This window comes from Taurulus bubalis, assembly GCF_910589615.1.
Source record: "Taurulus bubalis genome assembly, chromosome: 18".
Lineage (NCBI taxonomy): Eukaryota > Metazoa > Chordata > Actinopteri > Perciformes > Cottidae > Taurulus > Taurulus bubalis.
The window spans coordinates 15,638,980-15,657,838 of NC_136606.1; the positions used below are offsets into that span (position 1 = coordinate 15,638,980).

An 18,859-nucleotide genomic window follows, 5' to 3' on the forward strand; every position below is an offset into this window, starting at 1 on the left:
CACTCAGGTCCACTACGACAAACACTTCCGGTTCAGGTGTCTTTCAAAATAAGAGCCAAACTAAACCGTCTGACGTGCCTCGTCAGCTGTTTATTTTCTTGGCATTATTTCCCTCAAGACTACTACTATTTCTTCGCGACACACAACTGACATTATTCGAAAACTATTACTATCACTCCTTAAACTAAATCACATTTCCAGATCACGAAGTTTCAGTACACAGATGTCCCATATTTTTGTTAGGCTACGTTATGGATTATCATGATAACAAGCAATTGAAACACAGAGAAGACAGTAATTGCCAGTTCCCCAAAACAGTACCATTAAATATATCTCTAAACAAAAAAAATCAATCGAAAGAGACACTTCATTTGTTGGCAAAAAGTTGACATGTATTGACCATTCATTTAATTAAAATAACATTAATTAAGCAATCATCCTAAACATTTCTGAGACCACAAAGCATACAGATAGAAACAGATTAAATATCTGTGATAATAAAGCTAGGTGGTTGAGTCACAGTAACCCATTCTTCTTCTGATTTTCTCTATACAGCGTGATATACACATACAAAATAAATACTTTTTTTAAAAGTATAACTTCAGTTTTTTTGGAGTTTCTTTAGTGGACAATACATAAAAAGATTAATTGGACTTAGTAAAACTTTTAAGTATATTTATCAAATACATTCTGGCAGCCAAAAAATAACCGTGATATAGTTAAAACATTATCAGCTCTGAGGGAGAGTAGATAATCAACTAATCTAAATTTCATTATTTGAAAATCTTCAATTTTCATAATTTGTACTTCTGAGAAAATAATAAGATTAAACCGATGCATACAGACTTTCTGAAACAAAAGACATTTGGTCTCTGACTATTTTTAGATTTGGGGGATTTGAAAGTTTAAAATCACAATTGCAGTCCTGCTCACATCCAAATACGATAGAAACCCAAGACCACCGTGAGACAGGTGAACACTGAACCTAAAAAAGAAAAAAGCATCGGTCAATCATTATTCTTCTACTTGCTTAAGTAAGTCACAGTCATTTACTTCATATTTATTTGACTTCTGAACAGTTGAGAAAATGCAGTTTCCTTCAAATTTAAGCTTAAACACCCAAAATGAGCACTTTCTTGTATTGAAAATGTTTAAAATGAATAATGCTTAATCTGCAATAGTTAACCTGTATTAACCCACTTAATAAACTGTTTCTTCCCCACTGCAATAAAGATAATTCGACAGCCCAATGCGGTGGTCTCTGGTTCCACGTAACAACAACGCACAATGTCCCACCTGCAAGGTATTTTATAGTATCCAGTTTATGAGATTCTAACATGGTTTTCAAACCAGCCACTTCGGTGTCTATTTTCATGTTGGTCTGAGATATATGACGATCTTGCTCTGCCGTCTGTAAAAAGGAGAGCATTAAAAGATAAAAAAGAAACATTAACAATAAGATCAAAGATTTAACAGAAATTTATAACATTTATGACATTTCAAAAGTAATTTTTTTTAGTACACTAAAGCATACTACGTTTTGCACAACAGGGTTTTGCATAGGCTATAAAGTTGTTATAAAAGAACACGTGTCATAACTGAACCATCGTCTGACCAGACTGTACACTATGTAGATAACCATGCAGTTAAGATCGGATGTGAATGTCTACTGCACATATACAAACCATTTCCATAATCTCAGTTCGCGTTTCTAGAAGCAACTTCTCATGCTTTACTTTCTGAAAATGACAAACAATGTTTTGTTCAGAAGATAATTGAAATAGGAAGTCATTATCTGTTATTATGTACTGTAGTGTAGATACAGATCTCGCTTATTTAATGTTCTCAAGCACTTACCAATTCTTTTCCACGACTTTTCTCCAAATGCATGTCCATGACAGTGTCAGAGCGAACTTTATTCATGACATCCTGCAAGGTGGCCGAGGAGAGACGCAAAGGAAAGCGTAAAATAAAAACATCTTGGATGAGGAAAAGGATGATGAAATGTTTCTACCATCAAACATGGACATGAAGTGATTTGAGTAAATCAGAATGACCACTTACAGCCAGTTGGACCTTGAACTGCAATAACTGGACCTTGAGTTTCTGGAATAAATGTTAAATATCAAAAATCATATGATTCAGAAAAGAGAACAACAGACAGAACATACTGCACACGCACACACACACACACACTGAGTCATTAGTGTAAGAGGAATTTACACTCCTTAGGTGGAGTGACTGATTTGTATTTAATTAAATTATTTGTATTCTGCTTTATATTTTTTATTCAGATTATTGATGTGACCATTCAATTGTCCAATTTGAATATATAATCTATATTCACAGGCGCAGGGCAGCTGGTAACCATACTTGCCTCGTTTTCTGCCAGTAGAGTGGTGAACTCGCTCTTCTCGAGGATGATCATGTCCTTCTTCACGGCGGCTATTTGAGACATCAGACGCTGCAACATGATTTCCTGCAAGAGCGAAAATGAAAGAGGAAAAAAACATAGTTATGTAAAGCAAATTACTCATCTGGACACAAAGTAAGGACAGATATGGAAATGAGAACAACTGGAAATCCAGATGTTATGGTGACGCGATAGTCAGTATGAAGAGAGTTTGATTGATTTTATTTGCCTCCTCTTCCTACATTGCACACACAGTTACACTCCGTTTTGCACGGTAAGCATCTGTTTTCTATCAGGGGACCAGGAGACACAATGTTCTCGGTTCAGTGACCTTTACAGGACTTGAGGAACAGCTTTTTGACTGGTGGCGACGTCGTGCTTACTCATGTATTTACAGTAAAGGTACGAGAAACAAACCTCCTCCCGCTGTCTCACCTGCTGCACTTTGGTGACCATGTCGTTGTAGATGGCGTCCATGTTCGACTTTGTCATCCTCACCAGCACTTGAACCATCGCCTCGGCTTGCTGAGTCGTGAAGCCTGTTCAACGACAAGTGCGTCTACGTGAGGAAAATCAACAGGTCGTTTTTTGACGAAGCAAAGTAATATTGTGACTTTTCTTTTTTTTTTAAGTGACAAATGAAAGCCGAACCATTTTCCTCAAAGAGTCGCACCACTGCATGGGTATCAAAAAACAGCTTCCCGCTTTCAGACCTCGGCACATCTGGTTTCAGATACTCGGGAGCTCTGATGGAGGTACTCAGCCCTGAAATCAGTGACATGAAGATGGAAGTGAAGATACAAGAAATTGAGCATTACCCAGACACCACAATTGTAGAAATATTCCTTTTTCCTTCCTTTCCTTTTTGCAATATGTATGTCACTGCATATTTTAACACTGCCCATTTGTTAAATATTTATGTAACTTCAGTCTTGAAGCTTTTTAATAAAGCAATGTAAATATTGCATCATTAAAAAGTCTCACCTCAGCTTTTTAATAAAACAATGTTTACACTAGTTGTCTCTCAAAGAAATATAAACAAACAAAAAAAGCTTGAGTCAATGTTTACATTGCTTTATTAAAAAGCTGAGGTGAGACTTTTTAATGATGCAATATTTACATTGCTTTATTAAAAAGCTTCAAGACTGAAGTTACATAAATATTAAACAAATGGGCAGTGTCCACATACTCTGTAAGCATTGACATAATTAATAACACAAGGTGGTTTTAGGACAGATTTGACCCATTAAAGATACAAACCGCACATATATAATGTATTATACATTTACTTAAAATGTTCTTATATATTATGGAGCCTCATATTGATCATCCCTTATAGCCCATACTTCTCATTTAGTGTTTCATATCAGAATAACACAATTATAAACTAACACACTCACATACTTCAGCACTTAATCACATGTGAAAGAATTGATAGCTGTGCAAGTGCACGGCTGTTTTAAAAGTTGCATATTTTATATATTTTGTCACTGTTTTTGTTTGCTGCTGTGCCACTGTTTCCATTATACACCCTATGCCACTTCTTTTACTGCTTTAATATGACCTTCAGAACAACAATAACCATCGGGCTGTGTGGTGGGTGAGTACAGGTTGGACCAAATTCACAAATATCAACCATTTAAACAATTTGAAGATAATTCGTTGATGAAGAATATATATTTAAAAAACACAAAGCTCAACCCTCTGTGGTGCCGACAAGCCTCAAAATAATGGCATATTATGTAAATACAGTGTGGGGATGCGGGCAAAGGTGTCTCCTGAAAACATTTTAGATTTAGCATCAGGGTCTGGCTTTAGAAGGATCTAGAAGACACTGCGTTGTTTACAAAGATTTGCTCCTGAAGAAGTTTATAGTTGGTGCATTCAGCAGTTCCGATGGATACTTCATTGTATCCAAGGGAAGTGGAGGACTTTTATTTTGACACTCAAACAAGAGTTTACGACAAGTCTTCCGGTCATAGACTTTGTGCCGTGATGAGCATTGTGTCGCGTGGGAGATTAGAAAAGGGCACGCAACTACCTATCGTGTACACGTACAAGCTACATCACCACAGTAAAGCACAGACTGGAGCTTTAACGTGAGATAACGTCAGCCCGGGAGCGGGTTAGAGAGTCGAGACCAAGCGAGTCCAGTTACCTCTTGCGGACACATGGGTAACCTTCAGTCTCCCTCTCCATAGCGGCTTCTCCAAGCTCCTCGGAGGTGGAAGGACGACACACGGGAGTTGGTTAACAGCTGTCAAGCCGGACATGTTTGAGTACACAAAGCTGCGGCCGAGGTCGCACCGCTTTTCCGGGTGGTTAACGCCCAGCCGTTTGAGTCGCGAACGACACTGTTTCAGCGCCATTGTGGAGGCTGAGTGTTACGACAGCAGCTGCTGGGCTCTACTCCCGTCTGTGAGGATCCCGGGCATCGTACTGCCGCTCTGGCTCGGCTGAATTGAAACTTTTCACCGAGTTAGTTATTGCCGCCCCCGCCATCCCGTCAGACAAGAGAGGGAGGCGCGTGAAACTTCCCCACGTCCGGTCACACGCCCTTCAAAATAAAGCTCACTTGTGTCAAACGCGTTTGTCATATGTGTGTTGCATTGTGGGGTGGCAGCAGAAGTCACATGTCAAACTGTTTCTAAATTAAACTGAAACAATTGTTAAAATGACTCTAAAAATTATCTATCTTATTATTTATTATAATTTTAACTGTAGACTTTTCATTATATTTTTGCATCACAATATCACCTCAGTCAGGTGTCAGGACTGTGGAAACCTCTCTGACTACTGGTGGCAAGTCTCTGACTAGTCCTGGCACTTGACTGACACCGGCCACAGATTTGCCACTGCCAGTAATCACACTAGTTGTCTCTCAAAGAAATATAAACAAACAAAAAAAGCTTGAGTCTTCAATGATGTGTCTGTATCATTGCATTTGATGGGTCAGTTTATATTTCCTCAATATCACAAAATTAGTATTCTGTGATCTCGCCATGATCAATTATGTTTCTTCATGATAAGGCATGATGATAAGTGTGACCCACAGTTACAGTATATCCTGCAAGCCATATTAGATCCACAGACTTTCGTAGATCCTATCAGATTTGTATTGTATTAACCTTTTTCAAAATAAAAACCGAACAAAAACTATAGTAGAATGGGTAATTTAATGCAGTTTAAATTCTGTACATTTCCTGTTGCATACACGTATTTGGTGCTTTACCAAGGTGCTAGACAGTAAAATAAATGGAAAATAACAGTTTCATATCAAAGTTGATACTTCTACAATGCATAACCATACATTGTCAGTTATCTACTGCAAAGATTATATACACAATAAGTCAAACTGAATCAAAAGAAGTCATTGGAAATGAATATTCTGCTTGTTACAGTATATTAACTACAAAGCATCCGCACCTATGTCTTCTCAATGGCAACAAGGAATAAAACGTGACACGTTTCTTTCTGACTTTTCTTATTTATAGGGAAGGAGAATGCACTGTACTGAACAATGGGAAATATAAGCTCTATTATTTTTTATAATTAGGTAAAGTAAAATCAGCCACCTGTCTTATATTGTATAAGTTATTTTAAACCAGATCCCACTGGCCATGTTTTTTTTTATTCTTACTTTGTTCAACAAAGACAGTTTAAAGTGTATGGCAGCGTTGGATTCAGCGCAATAAATGTCAAACTGGTTTGCATCCAGATTTATTGCAGCGTATCTTGAGACAAATCTCATGCACAAGTAGATAATTTAGCCGCTATTACAAAAAGAAACTTGTCCTGGAAGGAGTATGGAAAGAGAAAACTCCTGTAATTGCAGTAGTTATTTTTTTTAAAGAAATACAATAAGTTGAGTAATAAGGTTTCGCTCATGACAAGAAGACGATACAGACAGATAACGTGGCTGACACCAACACAACAGCAAATATCAATAAGAGCACAAAGATTTGACTGCGCTGGCATAGAGGCTGGTGTCCAGGCTGCTCCTCATCGACGGAGAGCAGAGCCAGGGAGGCGCTGTCGGTGCTGCTGAGCGGGTCTGCGTACTGTGGCCCATGGGGCTCCACCATCCAGCGCATCACGTTGACCTTCATCTCCATGTCATCGATCATGTGGTCAATTTGGCTGATCTCCTGCTCCATGGTGTCGCGCTCCTGGCTCTCGAGCCCAGGAGGGAGGTTTGGGCTCTGGGCTTGGTTCAGGTCTGGCAGACTGAGGGCCCGGGCCGCCACCTCAGTGCCTCCTCCTGCATGGGCAAAATTAAACTTTTTATCCATGATTCAACTGATTCTAATGCAGCCTGCAACAGTCCTGCAGTACATTTTTACCCCATGACGGTTATAATGTTCAAGTGTTTCTATGATTCATATCAGTGAGGGTAGGCTGATGCAGTGGCTCTCAACCTTTTTGCATTGCGACACACCACTTTGTTTAGTTTCAACAGCTAACACAAAAGGCATCGTGTATGTGCTCCAGGCACTGTGAGTGTTTTGTGCATTCAGTGACGTTTTATCTCCCCTGACCCACCGTAACCCATCCCCCCATCACAAACACTCAATATTCTGGGACAGATAATTTCACTTGAACAGGCGGTATGAAGTGAAAGAAAAACAGTATAAAATGTCTTGTTTTTTTCTCCACAACTATCTGGCGACCGCTTTCAATTGTCTTGTGACACAATTGCCGGTCCCAACCTCTAGGTTGTGAACCACTGGGCTAAATAACAGAGACACGTCTCTGTATAATGCGATACGTTTCAACAACGTACATCCTCCAAAATGGCCATCAACGCCTCTCTAAAATCCATTCAACAAAAGACTGAAAAGTATACACTACTATTGCCACCAGTGGATTTGAAAGGAAAGTAGTAGCTGCCTGCAAAAATACCCCACCAAATGATTTGCATGATTAATCTACCCCTTAAACTACTATTCACATATACAATAAGAGGTGCAGGGCTATAATTTACCTTGAAGGCCAGTTTGCACCAGGCTATCAGTGTTGGCCAGAGAGAAGATTTCAGCCACGTTGAAAACTTTGCACATGTCAACATGGAGGAGCTCCAGGCTGGAGGAGAAGGCCACCCAGAGGAGCTCCATCTCCTTCCGCTGCCCCTCAGGCAGGCTCTTGTTTCGGAGATGCGAGGTCAGGTGATTACAGATGGACATGGACAACATTTGGGCCTTCTCTCGTGTTTGCCGCAACTCCTCCCGCAGCTGCAAACTGTCTGTGCACCCACCGACACATGATGCCAAGTGCCGGTAACATGCCACCACCTGTGTGGAGAAAATACAAATTTCATTGTGCTAATTGATCATGGGTGTAATTAAGGTAACCTGACGCTGTGTGCTAGCAACCAACACACCTCTGTAGTTGCTTGAAATGAATATGTTTCAGAGTGTCCTTGCTGGATATCTCAGAGAAGTGATTACTTCCTGATAACTCAGACCTGAAAACTGTCTGATATACAGGCTTCGGAGGCAAGAATGTGCCTTCCTCCTGAAACTCAAAGTTTACAACAGCAACGTCCAATGTGCTTGATATCAATACGCGCCCCAGCTGTGCACATCAGCCGACCCAGTATACAGCAGACCACTAACTGTCCTCTAGTGAACACATTAATTTTGTTATTAAGGTTAAAAATATGTCCAGTGTTTAAAAGACAGACAAAGTCAGTGCTTCATAAAGAAAATAAACACTGGCCTTTGGATTGGTAAAAAACAATATCCATTAGTTATCTGAAGCTGCTTGTAACAATAATGATGTAAAAACAATTCCACTTTTATGATTTAGATCATATCCTAACACTGTTTTATTAATAGGCATTAGCTTAGCCATGGAGGATTAGCAGGAGGAGTTTCAATGAAAAATATCACAATTAATCTCCTTATCATTGATCTATTTCTAGATAAGCCAAAACAACCTTGTGCACTCAGAGCGTGGGAATACAACAATGACAACTACATATGCTGTATTCATTGGCATTTACGCATTTCCAGACAGTATTTGTGCATAACTTGAACCGTAGTACTGTTCCACTTGTTCATTTAAAATACTTAATACAAGTGAAAGCTCAAAAGCGTCAAAGAAATACATCAACTGCATATCAAGCAAATATTCAGGGTGGAGCTAAAATTAGGTTTGTAGATGACCAAATACTTTTTTTCCTCACTGTGCATAAAATATTTCCAACACACAAGTTAACTACATGCCATACACAGCTATAACATTATAGTAAATGATGGTTAAAACAACTGCATGCATGTCAATAACAGACTAAATGCAGGCATGGCCGTGGCGTTATCCAACATTGGTCACAAAGACGCAGTGGACCAAGAAATTATTTTCAGTGAGTGCTTTTTTAGCCACAGGGGGAAAAAGGATATTTGGATGTCTTGTGTAAGTTTAGTCTGTGAAATATGAATGTAAATATAATAGATAAAAACAATAGTAGCGATTGAATAATTGTATCAACCTTGTGACATTTATTCTACTTCAATTGTAAAATACATTTCACACTGACTAGGATACATGCAATGTCAGAATAATACCACAACATTCTATTTCCTAAATAGTCGTGGCATAAATAAGAGACGTTTAAAACTTGACGCAGCTTACCTTAATCAAAGAATCCACCAGAGCCTTTCCGTCAGCCAAAGCCTCGTCTGTGCCAACTGTGCAATCATCGCCTACTTTGTTATTTACAAGTGGCATGAGGATGACTTGTCCAGAGTCTCAGACTCTGCCACAGCAGGCAAGATTTTGGCCCAGCTGCCCGTCACTTCTCTGGCTGCCCCTGCTCCTCTTCCTCCCCTGGTAGATGCTTCATTCAGTTGCTGAGGTTCGAGACGGACTCAGTCCCAGAGCCGCATGATGCATTGCAAAAATTCCACTCCAATGACTAAATTGCAATTACGGGTGCTAAACATGCTTTGGTGGATAAAAAGAGTAACTCACAAAGAGCCAGAGGTGGGAAAGTCTAAGTAATGAGGAAAAAAAAAGTGTAATTAACTGATGCAACTCCTCAGCAAGGTGCTAATCCTGTGATTGACCCCTTTGCACTGACGCAGGCCAAGACGAACAGCTAATCTCATTAACTATCACTGAGACCAGAGAGATAGAAGAGCAGCTGGCTGTCTCTCCCACAATGGCCCTTTCACTAACAGAGGAGGCTGCACTCTGTTACCTCACTCACTCAACTGTAAAAGGTCAATATACTACATAACGTTTTTTTACTAGCACAATGTATGCATGAAATATTAGTCATGTTTCTTATATTGCATTGGTTAAGAATGAAGGGATCTTAGTGGCTGCAGGCAAATATAGACCAATAAGCAAATTAAATATTGATGCACTTAAGGAATTGAACATTGTGTATAGTTTCCTTTATCTATCAGGGTCTTTTGTCGTTTGCTTTTCCTCAGGCTCTCGATAATGGATGGCCTTGTTTGACCAGGTTGATACAAGGTTCTGTGTGTTCAAAGCATGAATTCCCTGGCGTGATTGCTCTATAGAAGTGTGCATGGGCTTCTATGTGTATACAGCACACAAGAAATCTAAATGTATGCATGTGCCCATGAAATGACACGAATGAAGCTTTAGAGTTATTCAAAAATTAAAAATTTATACTGGAAATGATTAATATAAATGACTTCACACCTAGAAGTTTAAGCAATTTAATTTGAATAAAAAAAACAATTAGAAACACACTACACATGAATAAATTAAATGAGTCACACTTGCGGTTTAATGTCTAGGTACCCTAAAACAGTTCATGTTTAAGTTGTTGAAAACAAAAAGGAATCTCTCCTTTTGTCCAGATGCTCTTCAGTTGTGTGCAGTCTTAACCGTGTTCCTGAGCGTTCGCCCAGGTGTACCCTTCCGTGGAGAATTCACCGCTTCCTTGATGTTGGCAAGCAGGCCTCGCTTGATTTTGGGCTTCACAGGCGACTTCTGGGAGAGCTCTGCCTCCAGTGAGGCAATCTCGCGGTCCTTTTCAACGCTCTGCCGTAGTATGTCGTCCATAGATTTTGTCTTGTGAAAAAAAATCATGTTTGGATCCAGTCAAACAGCTCAAATTGTATTAAAGCCATTACAAGTATAATTTGTCCCACTTTGTATCATCTCACCTGATGGTCACACTTCTTCTGTAAAACCTCCACATCAGCCGATTTCTCCAGGAAGCCATCTCTGACCTTCTGAAGCGTTTCACTGACGTCCAGCAACCTTTGCTCTAGGGACAAAATCAACTGAACCGGACATTAAATGTAAAACTAAGCAAGTGATCACAGAACCAGTCTCATGCAAAGTTTCATTAAATTACAGAATTCAAATTTGGCCACTTTACCTGTTGTTTGTCCTCACACATCTTCTCTATGGCACATTTTTCTTTGTACAGCCGTTTGCAGCGATCTTCCGCTGTGGGGAGGAAATGAGTGACGTTTATTGCCCTTCTAACAAAAGCTGGTGAGCTCAATGAAACAAACCGAGAGGAGAACATACCAATAGAAATACCGAATAGAAAATACACCAAATTCAAAGACGGAAAAAAGCTCAAAACATCATGTTGTACGTCTCTTGAACCACTCCCATTTAAAACAAAGTTGTCTACATTCATCCCAGAGGACATTCCCTGAAAGAGGAAGGTGCTAAACTGTGTGTATGAATATGACGTATGATAACCTCTTGCTTCTGTCTCTTTGGATGGTTGAGTCTGGCACGACTGGTCCACTGTTGGAACTGCACACAATGCCCGTCCAATACTGGGAGTCAAGGTTTCCAACTCTGAAACTTTACGTTTCAGGGCCTACGCAGTCAGTGAGAGACAGATGTTAAGTTTTGATGACAAACCAAAATTTGACCGCTTGGTTTAGTAGGTTAATTCTTAATTTAGCTTTTCACAATTCAATATGTAGCAGCGGGGATTTGAACAATGTATTATTGCAGTACATTTCAGTGGGACATAACAAGATCCAGTCAAACCTTCTTTTTTTTTAAGTTGATCAAATGGCATACCTCCACCTTCTCCTGGACAGCAATGAACTCCTCAAGAGGTACATAGTCATCCTCCAGATTGTTCATAGCACACTGGTATGCATGCTCTTTGATAGCATCCTTGTACATCTCAAAAGTGTTCTCCAGCTTTTCTTGGTAGCTCTCCTTCTGCTCCTCGATCTGTCGACTGAACGGTAAAAGCAAACCTCATTTAAGTTTGTAACAAATGGTTTCGTGAGGGATGTTGTCGCTGACCCCTCACCTCGGTTGCAGACACACATCTGCATGACAAGCCTTCTCTTGCGAAATAAAAAGTAACCTACATGCGGAGCTCTTCACTCTCCATGAGCTGTTGTAACATGGCATCTCCCATTTCTTTCCGAATCTCCATTTCCTGAACCAGGTTTCTTCTTCGCTCGGCCAGGAGTTTGGTTCGCAGGCTTTCAATGATATTCACCATCTCCTAGGAGAGTGAAAGTAAAGCATTCATGGAGATAAGTTTGGTCTGCACATTGCATCTTAGAATGATTTAAGTGAAATATTCCCCATCTGCTGTATTTGACAAAGCATTAAGAATCTACAACAGCATTTGGGCACAGCAGTGCTTGAACTAAATGCTAACGTCAACATGCAGATATTCAGCAAGTGATATTCCCTTTCTTAGTTTAGCTTGTTAGCTCGCTAATGTTGCGCTCAGTTGATATATACAGGAGAAGTTTGCCTTCAGGGCCTTCTACCAGAAAGGGTATTTTTCAACACAAACCATGACCTTTTACTGAACCAAGTAGGTTTGTTGCCGTAACCCAAGAAGATTTTGGGAAAAAATGGCTTTGACATAGAAACCTGAAGGCAAACTACCCCAATGTGCAGAAACCTGTTATAGACAGCCGTTGAGGTAAACCCACCCAAGTAATACATGGGGCTGATTCTGTTACCAAAAATACAACTGGAGAACGGTTCATCTCTGGTACATTTTTGAAACAAGGGCTGTGACACGGAGCAACAGTTTTACGTTCTGTGGCAGCAAAGACATGTTCGCCTCGTCTTCCTCATCCAGCAGCTCCTCCTCAGACAGGTCGCTCTCCAGGGCCTGGCTGTCGATCCTTTCATTCCTCAGAGGCTTGCCGTCACGGCCGACCAAGCAGGGAGCCAAAGACTCCCGAGGCTTGTCTGGGATCACCTGCATCACCTACAGACAGCACAGGGAAGATCAGTGGCATTTAAAAAAAGATCCCGCTCACTCCATTGCATTCTCAAGACTAACCTGTTTGGCAACAGCAGAGAATTTCATAACATGGAGAGTCTCATCGTAGGTGGAAGCACACTGGTTGATGTTGACGATCATCGACGCCCTTCCTTTGCCGCAGAAAACTGCCTGGAAGAGCTTGGTGAGTTTACTCTCTCTGAAGGGAATGTAGCTGTTCTTCATTCTGGTAAACAGTACAGAAGAAATTACAAAAATAAAAGGGCTTTAATAATGCAAAAGCACATATTGCAGGGTTTTAGCAATGCAAAAACATCCACATTCTTTAGAGTCGCCGCTGCCTTGCTTCACTTGTCAAACAAGTATTTGTAGCTGGTGACACATTAGGAACCAACTGTACCGGTCAGTCTGATTGTTGCGGAGGGCAGTGATGCATTTCCCCAGAATGAGCAGGGAGGTGTTGATGTTCCCTGCCTCCCTCAGCCTCTCCCCAAACGTCTTGGTTTTGTTGCATCGTTCTGAGCCGGCCAGGTCACACAAAGAAAACCTGAGAATAAAGTTGTTTTATGCATTTTATCTTCTTTCATGGCGCATGAGGGCCAAAAATCAACTACAAACTTTCAATCTGGTCCAATAACTCCGAAGCAGTAAGGCTTCGATTCAATTATCTTTCGCGGTCATGTCTGGTGTTTATTCCAACCTCTTTGGATACATTTTAGGTGTATACATTGTCTGCTTTCTTGTTCAGTTTTCTTTACTGTATGACCTTTTTTATTATCATTACAATCACCATGTGCCATACTTGGCCACAGTTATTTTCCATAGTTTTCCAAGAAACTTGATTCAAATTTCCACCATAGGCAGGTTAGCTTATATTGTCACTGTATAAGTGGATGAGTCTACAATTCCTCACAGCTACTAACAAATGCAGGCACACAAAACAAAAAACCACATAAGCATTGCTTGAATATTCATGACATCTCTGGCAGATACATACTCTGAGATCCTTTCAACTGCACTGCCATCGATCTTCAGTAACTTCATGGTAAATATGCTGTGGCTGTAAGGCAAATAGGTTGAGCTTTGAAAACAGAAAAATGGCACCAAGCACAGACACGATGAAACAAGGGTTTGCCTTCTGCTCGACGACTGGTTCATCTTTGTGGCTGCAGCACTTCTGTTTTTGTTTCCAAACTGGAGCAGTTTGAAGGCTTCTCCCAGGGTCTGGATGTTAAGCCAACTGAGATCTGAAATAATTTCAATTCAGTTTTAAGCCTCGAGCAACGTGAAGACTACTGCCGTTTATTTCTACCAACTCGAGAACACCTGATGAAGTCCCGCTCACCTTTAACGTAAGCATTTCCAGCACCATCGTCACACACTCGAAGAGCAGCACGTCTCTTGGACTTTGAGCACAAAGGGGGTTGAAGCAAATCGTACACACACTCATTGTAGATTTCAAAGAATGCAACCCACAAGGCAAACTGGCTGCTGCCCGCTTCGGTTGGGTCGCTTGCCAACACTAAAGAAGGAGATGAAGTCAGAGAGTGAAACAGAAACATTTAAGGATCATACATAATGACATTTTGAGCACCTCCTCATTTGAGTCCAAACTCGGACTACTTCAAGCTTAAACCGTTTTTTACAATGCAAGACAATAAATGTTCTGTGTGTATAATTTATGAGCGCTACCGGTCTGATCGTAGGACAAAGGGGAGGAAGAGAAACGGGTGGAGGGAGAAGACAAGGACTCTAAACAACCATTGGCCCGGAGAGGATCACAATCCTGGATGGGAGCAAAGAAATAGAGAGCATTGTGGCCTTATCAATTGTTAAAAAATCCTAACAATATTTCTGGCGATGCCAAATAAAGTTGGCAAGACTTTTCCCTCACATCTTTGACTGAAGCAAAAATGGCAGCTTTAGCACTTTTCTCTTGCTGGACTTGGTCCGGATCCAGATGCTGTGCACCATTCCTGAGGTAGGGCTTCAGGTCCATCCCCTCATGCAGACGGCCTCTGATGTAGTGGAAGGTGGCGTCCAGCACTCGAGGGAGTATGCCCGGCTCTTTTGGAGTCCCTAAAACATTTCACAACATACTTTAAGTTTTTACGCTCATTTGGATGCTGTTGAGCTTCCATCTGTACCTTGGATTGTGTAGGTTTTCCCTGCGTTGGTTACACCATAGCTAAATATCAGCGCATTCTTCCCATCCAAGAAATCAGACATTTGGCTTTTGACAGTGTTCTCAAAAAGCTCAGACTGGGTCATCTCTTGTCCAAAAATCTAAAAGCCAACCGAAAGACAGTTGGTTAAAAATAGTACACAGCTCGTCCACAGTATATTTCAGGGAGATATAGGAGCAGTACTACAATTTCCAATGCTGCAGACCTGTGAGAAGGAGAATTTGTGGAGAGCCATGCCGATGCCCTTCTCACTGCTCTTCATGGTGGCAGAACCCTTCGGGGCTTTCAGTGTCACCGTCTGGTTGTTTTCAATCACAACACAACCCTGAAGAGAAAACACCAGTTCATAGGGTTGCATCTAAACGATGGCTTGTGTGTGCGGCATGCGCTCATAGGAGGTGTGTTTGTACCTGATCCTCCCCATCAGAGAGTTCCTCTCTGGAGAGAGACCTGACTCTGAGGTACACGCTCATGGTCTGCTGCTCAGCACCACCTGGCAGCTCAGTCTAAAACACAAAGACAAACCAGACTGGAAACTAAACCGCAGAGTCGTAGGGTGTATTTAAGGTCTTCTGGCCTAGGGACAGGCATCCTGACAGGTCAGAGATGCTAAAAGCCACGAGTACAACATGAAACTGAATTTGAGCATTCGTACTGTTCGATTCAAACAAAAACTAAAAAAACATTACCTGCTGGGATGAAGGGCTGGCATTACAAGTCAAGTCCATGTCAACAGGCTGCAGATTGACGCTGTCCTCAGCCGTCAAATTAACTGTACTCATCTTGATGCAAGGAAGCCCCAACACGTCTATCGATTAATGTATTATTTTACTACTTGGCGAAAACAAAGTTGTGATCAATGGAGATCTTACAGTTCCCTGACTGAAAGAGATTTTGGCCTTAAGAATTATGTATTTGACCTACATGTATGTCTGATGGTGTTCCCTCACTGAGAATCCAGGAGGAGCTGGTAATTAGTTTTAATTGAAAGCAGGTGTGAAATCAAGCAAATCAGCAGGACTGACCAACCAGCTCAGAACTCTGCTGGAGTTCAACAGAGATGTATCAAATCATTGCCTCGGGATCAATCTCTGAATATTCATAGTTGTAGTACAACTAAAAAGGAAATGTTTTATTTATTTGATACCAAAATAATACCAAGACTCGTTTTCTATCAGTCACTCAAAGCTATGTTCCCAGACTGCTTGAGACATTTTGGATCAGAAAGCACACGTGACTGAGTGTCACTCTTGATCAAAGAGAGACATCGTTAGTAACACCTGTGCTGTACCATCTACGATAAGTCCAGGTCTGCTGTGAGAAAGGACCGTTCCATAGACTCACTTAATAGATCTCAAAGGCAGTGGTGCTCAACCTTATTCCAGTGATGAACCCCGTGAAATGTTTTCCAGCCGAGTATCCCCTGACCAGTGCAAAGTATTTTTGGTTGAAAAAAAGATGTAATACACAGCACTGTGCCACCAGTGTCGGATTTAATATAGAATTCAGTTCATGAACTTACTCATAATTTATTGAATATTTATTAAATAACTATTTTTAATGGATGTTCATTTAAAATAAGCAAGCCTACATCAAAAGGATGCATTGTGTGAATAGAATACCTAAAACCATATCCCCAATGTCTCAAACAAGCAACCATGTCCAGGGTTCATACTAGTAATACTAAAGTCACTAGTGGATGGTTAAAAATATATTTTTTTAAATCTCACGTACCCCCATCATTTTAAATCCACCCACAAATAAGTTTTTTCTCATTAGAGCTTTGTAAAGAAAATCAAAACGGAACGTAAAAACCAAATGAAAGCATTTCACTTTTATAAAGCAAGCCTGGTCACATTTATGCATCTAGTTTTCTTCATCGACTTCAAAGTAGTCACCAAATGACAGGAATCTTTCCAAAACAAACTCTGGACCAGCTAGAAACAGCCCTGTGGATTAAATTTAAATACCATGTACAGTAAAAATGACTCAGGCACCAATATTGGCTGAAAAGTCTCATACTTATGCCGCTCTAAATAAGTGGCAAATCATATGGCCATGAGACATTTTTAAAACCTGGTTGAACTGAAACACATCTTTTATTTAGCAATATGTGCTAACAATTCTGTAGAAACAGAATTGGAGTGCAGATTATTTTGCCTTCTTTATCACTTTGGTGAATTATGTTCCTTTCTTGGAGGCATGCACTGCTCCCAAACTACTCCTTTTAGCTTCAATATCACATGACCTTTGATAGTATATTTATGGACCCGTTCCACACTCCCTTTTGTGGCATTTCATCCATTTACACTTTTAAGAATCTTTGCTTCAGACAAAGCCCACACAGACACATATCAGTTTCCTTGTTCAGTTCTTTATTGAACGATGTGCATTGTTTATGCGTCTGCGATGGTAACTTCAACCTCTACACCGGGTTCGATGCTGATGGAGGTGATCTGCTTGACAATTTCAGATGGGCTGTGCAGATCAATCAGGCGCTTATGGATCCTCATCTGGAAGCGATCCCAGGTTTTGGATCCTTCACCACAGGGAGTTTTCCTGGTGGTGATGCGCAGAGTCTGGAAGGGGCAGAATTGTTTTCTTTTAGTTTGGCCAAACCAAGAATGGCAAATCAAAAAGTAATCTAGCTTGTGCACGTCAGTACCTTGGTTGGCATGCGGACAGGTCCCTTCACCTTCAGGCTCTTCTCCTTAGCGCCACGGATCAAGTCTGCGCAGACTGAGGATTACAAGCAGACAAAACTTTTAAGAACAAATTCAACCAGCAATTACATCATAATACTTAAATGGCCAGGGCTCAGAATAGCGTATATCCAGTCTTCATGGTTTATCAGATGGAAATTGTCCTCATCGCACACATCTACATTCCAGTCACAACATTAAGCCACTTTGAGTTTAGTTACCTTTCTCCAGAGATTTCACATTACGGCTGGTGAGGGTGATGCGAATGCGGTGAATGGCGACCTCGGTCTCAACAGGTGCCTTGCCAGTGTCCTTGAAAGCCTGCATGCGTGGAAACAAGTCATTAAAATGCAGGCCCTGACATTGAAATCACATTTTATATTATACTGGTACTACAGTACCAGTTTGTGAGCGGAGATGTACTGAAGAAACTGGCAGAGTTAAGGACATGGATATTTTCTCCAGTATTACACAGTAACAGCCCCATCTTCGCTTACATCACCTAAACACTGTAGTTTACCATTACAAGAAAACTACACGTGACATCAATAATCTAAAGAAGCCAACTCTGCATTGCTGAAAATAATGACAATTGATATAATTTATGGTAATTTTCTAAAATAAAGGATGGTAGTTTTATTAATTCTGCCAATGGTTTGGACGTCCAACACGCTGGAGATTTACGGGCAGCACCTAAACGCAGCACTAGCTAACGAAAGCTAGCACGTGGAGCGCCCAATATTTAAGTTAACCTAGGTTATGCTTCATAAGAAAAGAAAAAAAGCGTGTGCTATGATGTAGTTAACGATGACTTGGTGTAAATGATTCATACATTCACACGTCAATTGCTCCACATAACCTGTCAAATTAGCAAAAATATGTTATCTTAAAGCTTTAATTTCAAGCAAAGACTGTATTTTAAAGTATGCCGAATTATAGAGTGTCATAAAACACTCTGGAAATGTGAAGTGCATGAACTGAAAGGTTTACAACTTTGTTTATAGACAAAGTATTATTTAATAGTCCAGTTTTTGAATGACTCACGGCGGGAGACCTACTCCACGAGACACGAGCTGTCGGCGCTATCGTTAGCCTAAAGACGTAGCAGACGTTCCACGATAGAGTTAAACTATTTATTTACTAAACCACCACAAAATGAACTTCGTACAAGAGTGACGGTTATATTCAAACAGCACGTACCATTTCAATGATCCCTGACCGACTTATTCGGGAGAAATTCAAGCGAACAGCGGTGAGCCAGGAATAAGAGCAACCAACTTGGTTAGCTGATCAGAAAAAGAGGGAGAGAAGGGCAGTTTCCTGCTTATGTACTGTCCATCCGGGT

General features: G+C 40.6%; 4 protein-coding genes across 4 annotated transcripts; all 4 read right to left on the reverse strand.

Moving 5' to 3' along the window:
* Positions 1-384: 384 nt before the first annotated feature.
* On the reverse strand, positions 385-4,864 carry mcur1 (mitochondrial calcium uniporter regulator 1). Its single transcript, XM_079234652.1, has 9 exons — positions 4,572-4,864; positions 3,065-3,178; positions 2,849-2,952; positions 2,378-2,479; positions 2,065-2,106; positions 1,858-1,929; positions 1,686-1,739; positions 1,297-1,411; positions 385-985 (listed from the first exon to the last, which is right to left on the reverse strand). Exons 1-9 carry the CDS (start codon positions 4,780-4,782, stop codon positions 930-932), a joined length of 870 nt encoding a protein of 289 aa, XP_079090778.1. The 5' UTR covers positions 4,783-4,864; the 3' UTR covers positions 385-929.
* Positions 4,865-6,297: 1,433 nt separating this feature from the next.
* rgs9bp (regulator of G protein signaling 9 binding protein) lies at positions 6,298-9,142 on the reverse strand (the record flags this gene model as incomplete). The annotated part of the gene is made up of 3 exons (XM_079234485.1): positions 6,298-6,674; positions 7,398-7,704; positions 9,047-9,142. 3 exons carry the CDS (start codon positions 9,140-9,142, stop codon positions 6,298-6,300), a joined length of 780 nt encoding a protein of 259 aa, XP_079090611.1.
* Positions 9,143-10,255: 1,113 nt separating this feature from the next.
* On the reverse strand, positions 10,256-15,594 carry LOC306750822 (kinesin-like protein KIF20A; the record flags this gene model as incomplete). The annotated part of the gene is made up of 18 exons (XM_079234296.1): positions 10,256-10,462; positions 10,558-10,677; positions 10,776-10,846; positions 11,111-11,234; positions 11,444-11,609; positions 11,746-11,885; positions 12,435-12,611; positions 12,687-12,852; positions 13,027-13,173; positions 13,624-13,686; positions 13,762-13,873; positions 13,972-14,148; positions 14,319-14,412; positions 14,521-14,705; positions 14,774-14,912; positions 15,018-15,137; positions 15,223-15,318; positions 15,502-15,594. 18 exons carry the CDS (start codon positions 15,592-15,594, stop codon positions 10,256-10,258), a joined length of 2,397 nt encoding a protein of 798 aa, XP_079090422.1.
* A 1,578-nt stretch (positions 15,595-17,172) lies between these two features.
* rps20 (ribosomal protein S20) lies at positions 17,173-18,856 on the reverse strand. Its single transcript, XM_079234432.1, has 4 exons — positions 18,715-18,856; positions 17,736-17,835; positions 17,478-17,551; positions 17,173-17,391 (listed from the first exon to the last, which is right to left on the reverse strand). The coding sequence occupies exons 1-4, from the start codon at positions 18,715-18,717 to the stop codon at positions 17,209-17,211; spliced, it is 360 nt and encodes a 119-aa protein (XP_079090558.1). The 5' UTR covers positions 18,718-18,856; the 3' UTR covers positions 17,173-17,208.
* Between the last annotated feature and the right edge of the window lie 3 nt (positions 18,857-18,859).

Bases quoted from the DNA above. Each gene is read 5' to 3' on its own strand.
- mcur1 (XM_079234652.1), bottom strand. From the start codon at position 4,782: ATGGCGCTGAAACAGTGTCGTTCGCGACTCAAACGGCTGGGCGTTAAC. The intron at 3,179-4,571 runs GTAACTGGACTC...CACTGATTTCAG, and splicing joins TACCCATGTGTCCGCAAGAG to GGCTGAGTACCTCCATCAGA. The intron at 986-1,296 runs GTGGGACATTGT...TTTCTTTTTTAG, and splicing joins TACTATAAAATACCTTGCAG to GTTCAGTGTTCACCTGTCTC.
- rps20 (XM_079234432.1), bottom strand. The intron at 17,552-17,735 runs GTAACTAAACTC...TGTAATCCTCAG, and splicing joins TGTGAAATCTCTGGAGAAAG to TCTGCGCAGACTTGATCCGT. The intron at 17,392-17,477 runs GTACTGACGTGC...TGCCCCTTCCAG, and splicing joins CTGTCCGCATGCCAACCAAG to ACTCTGCGCATCACCACCAG.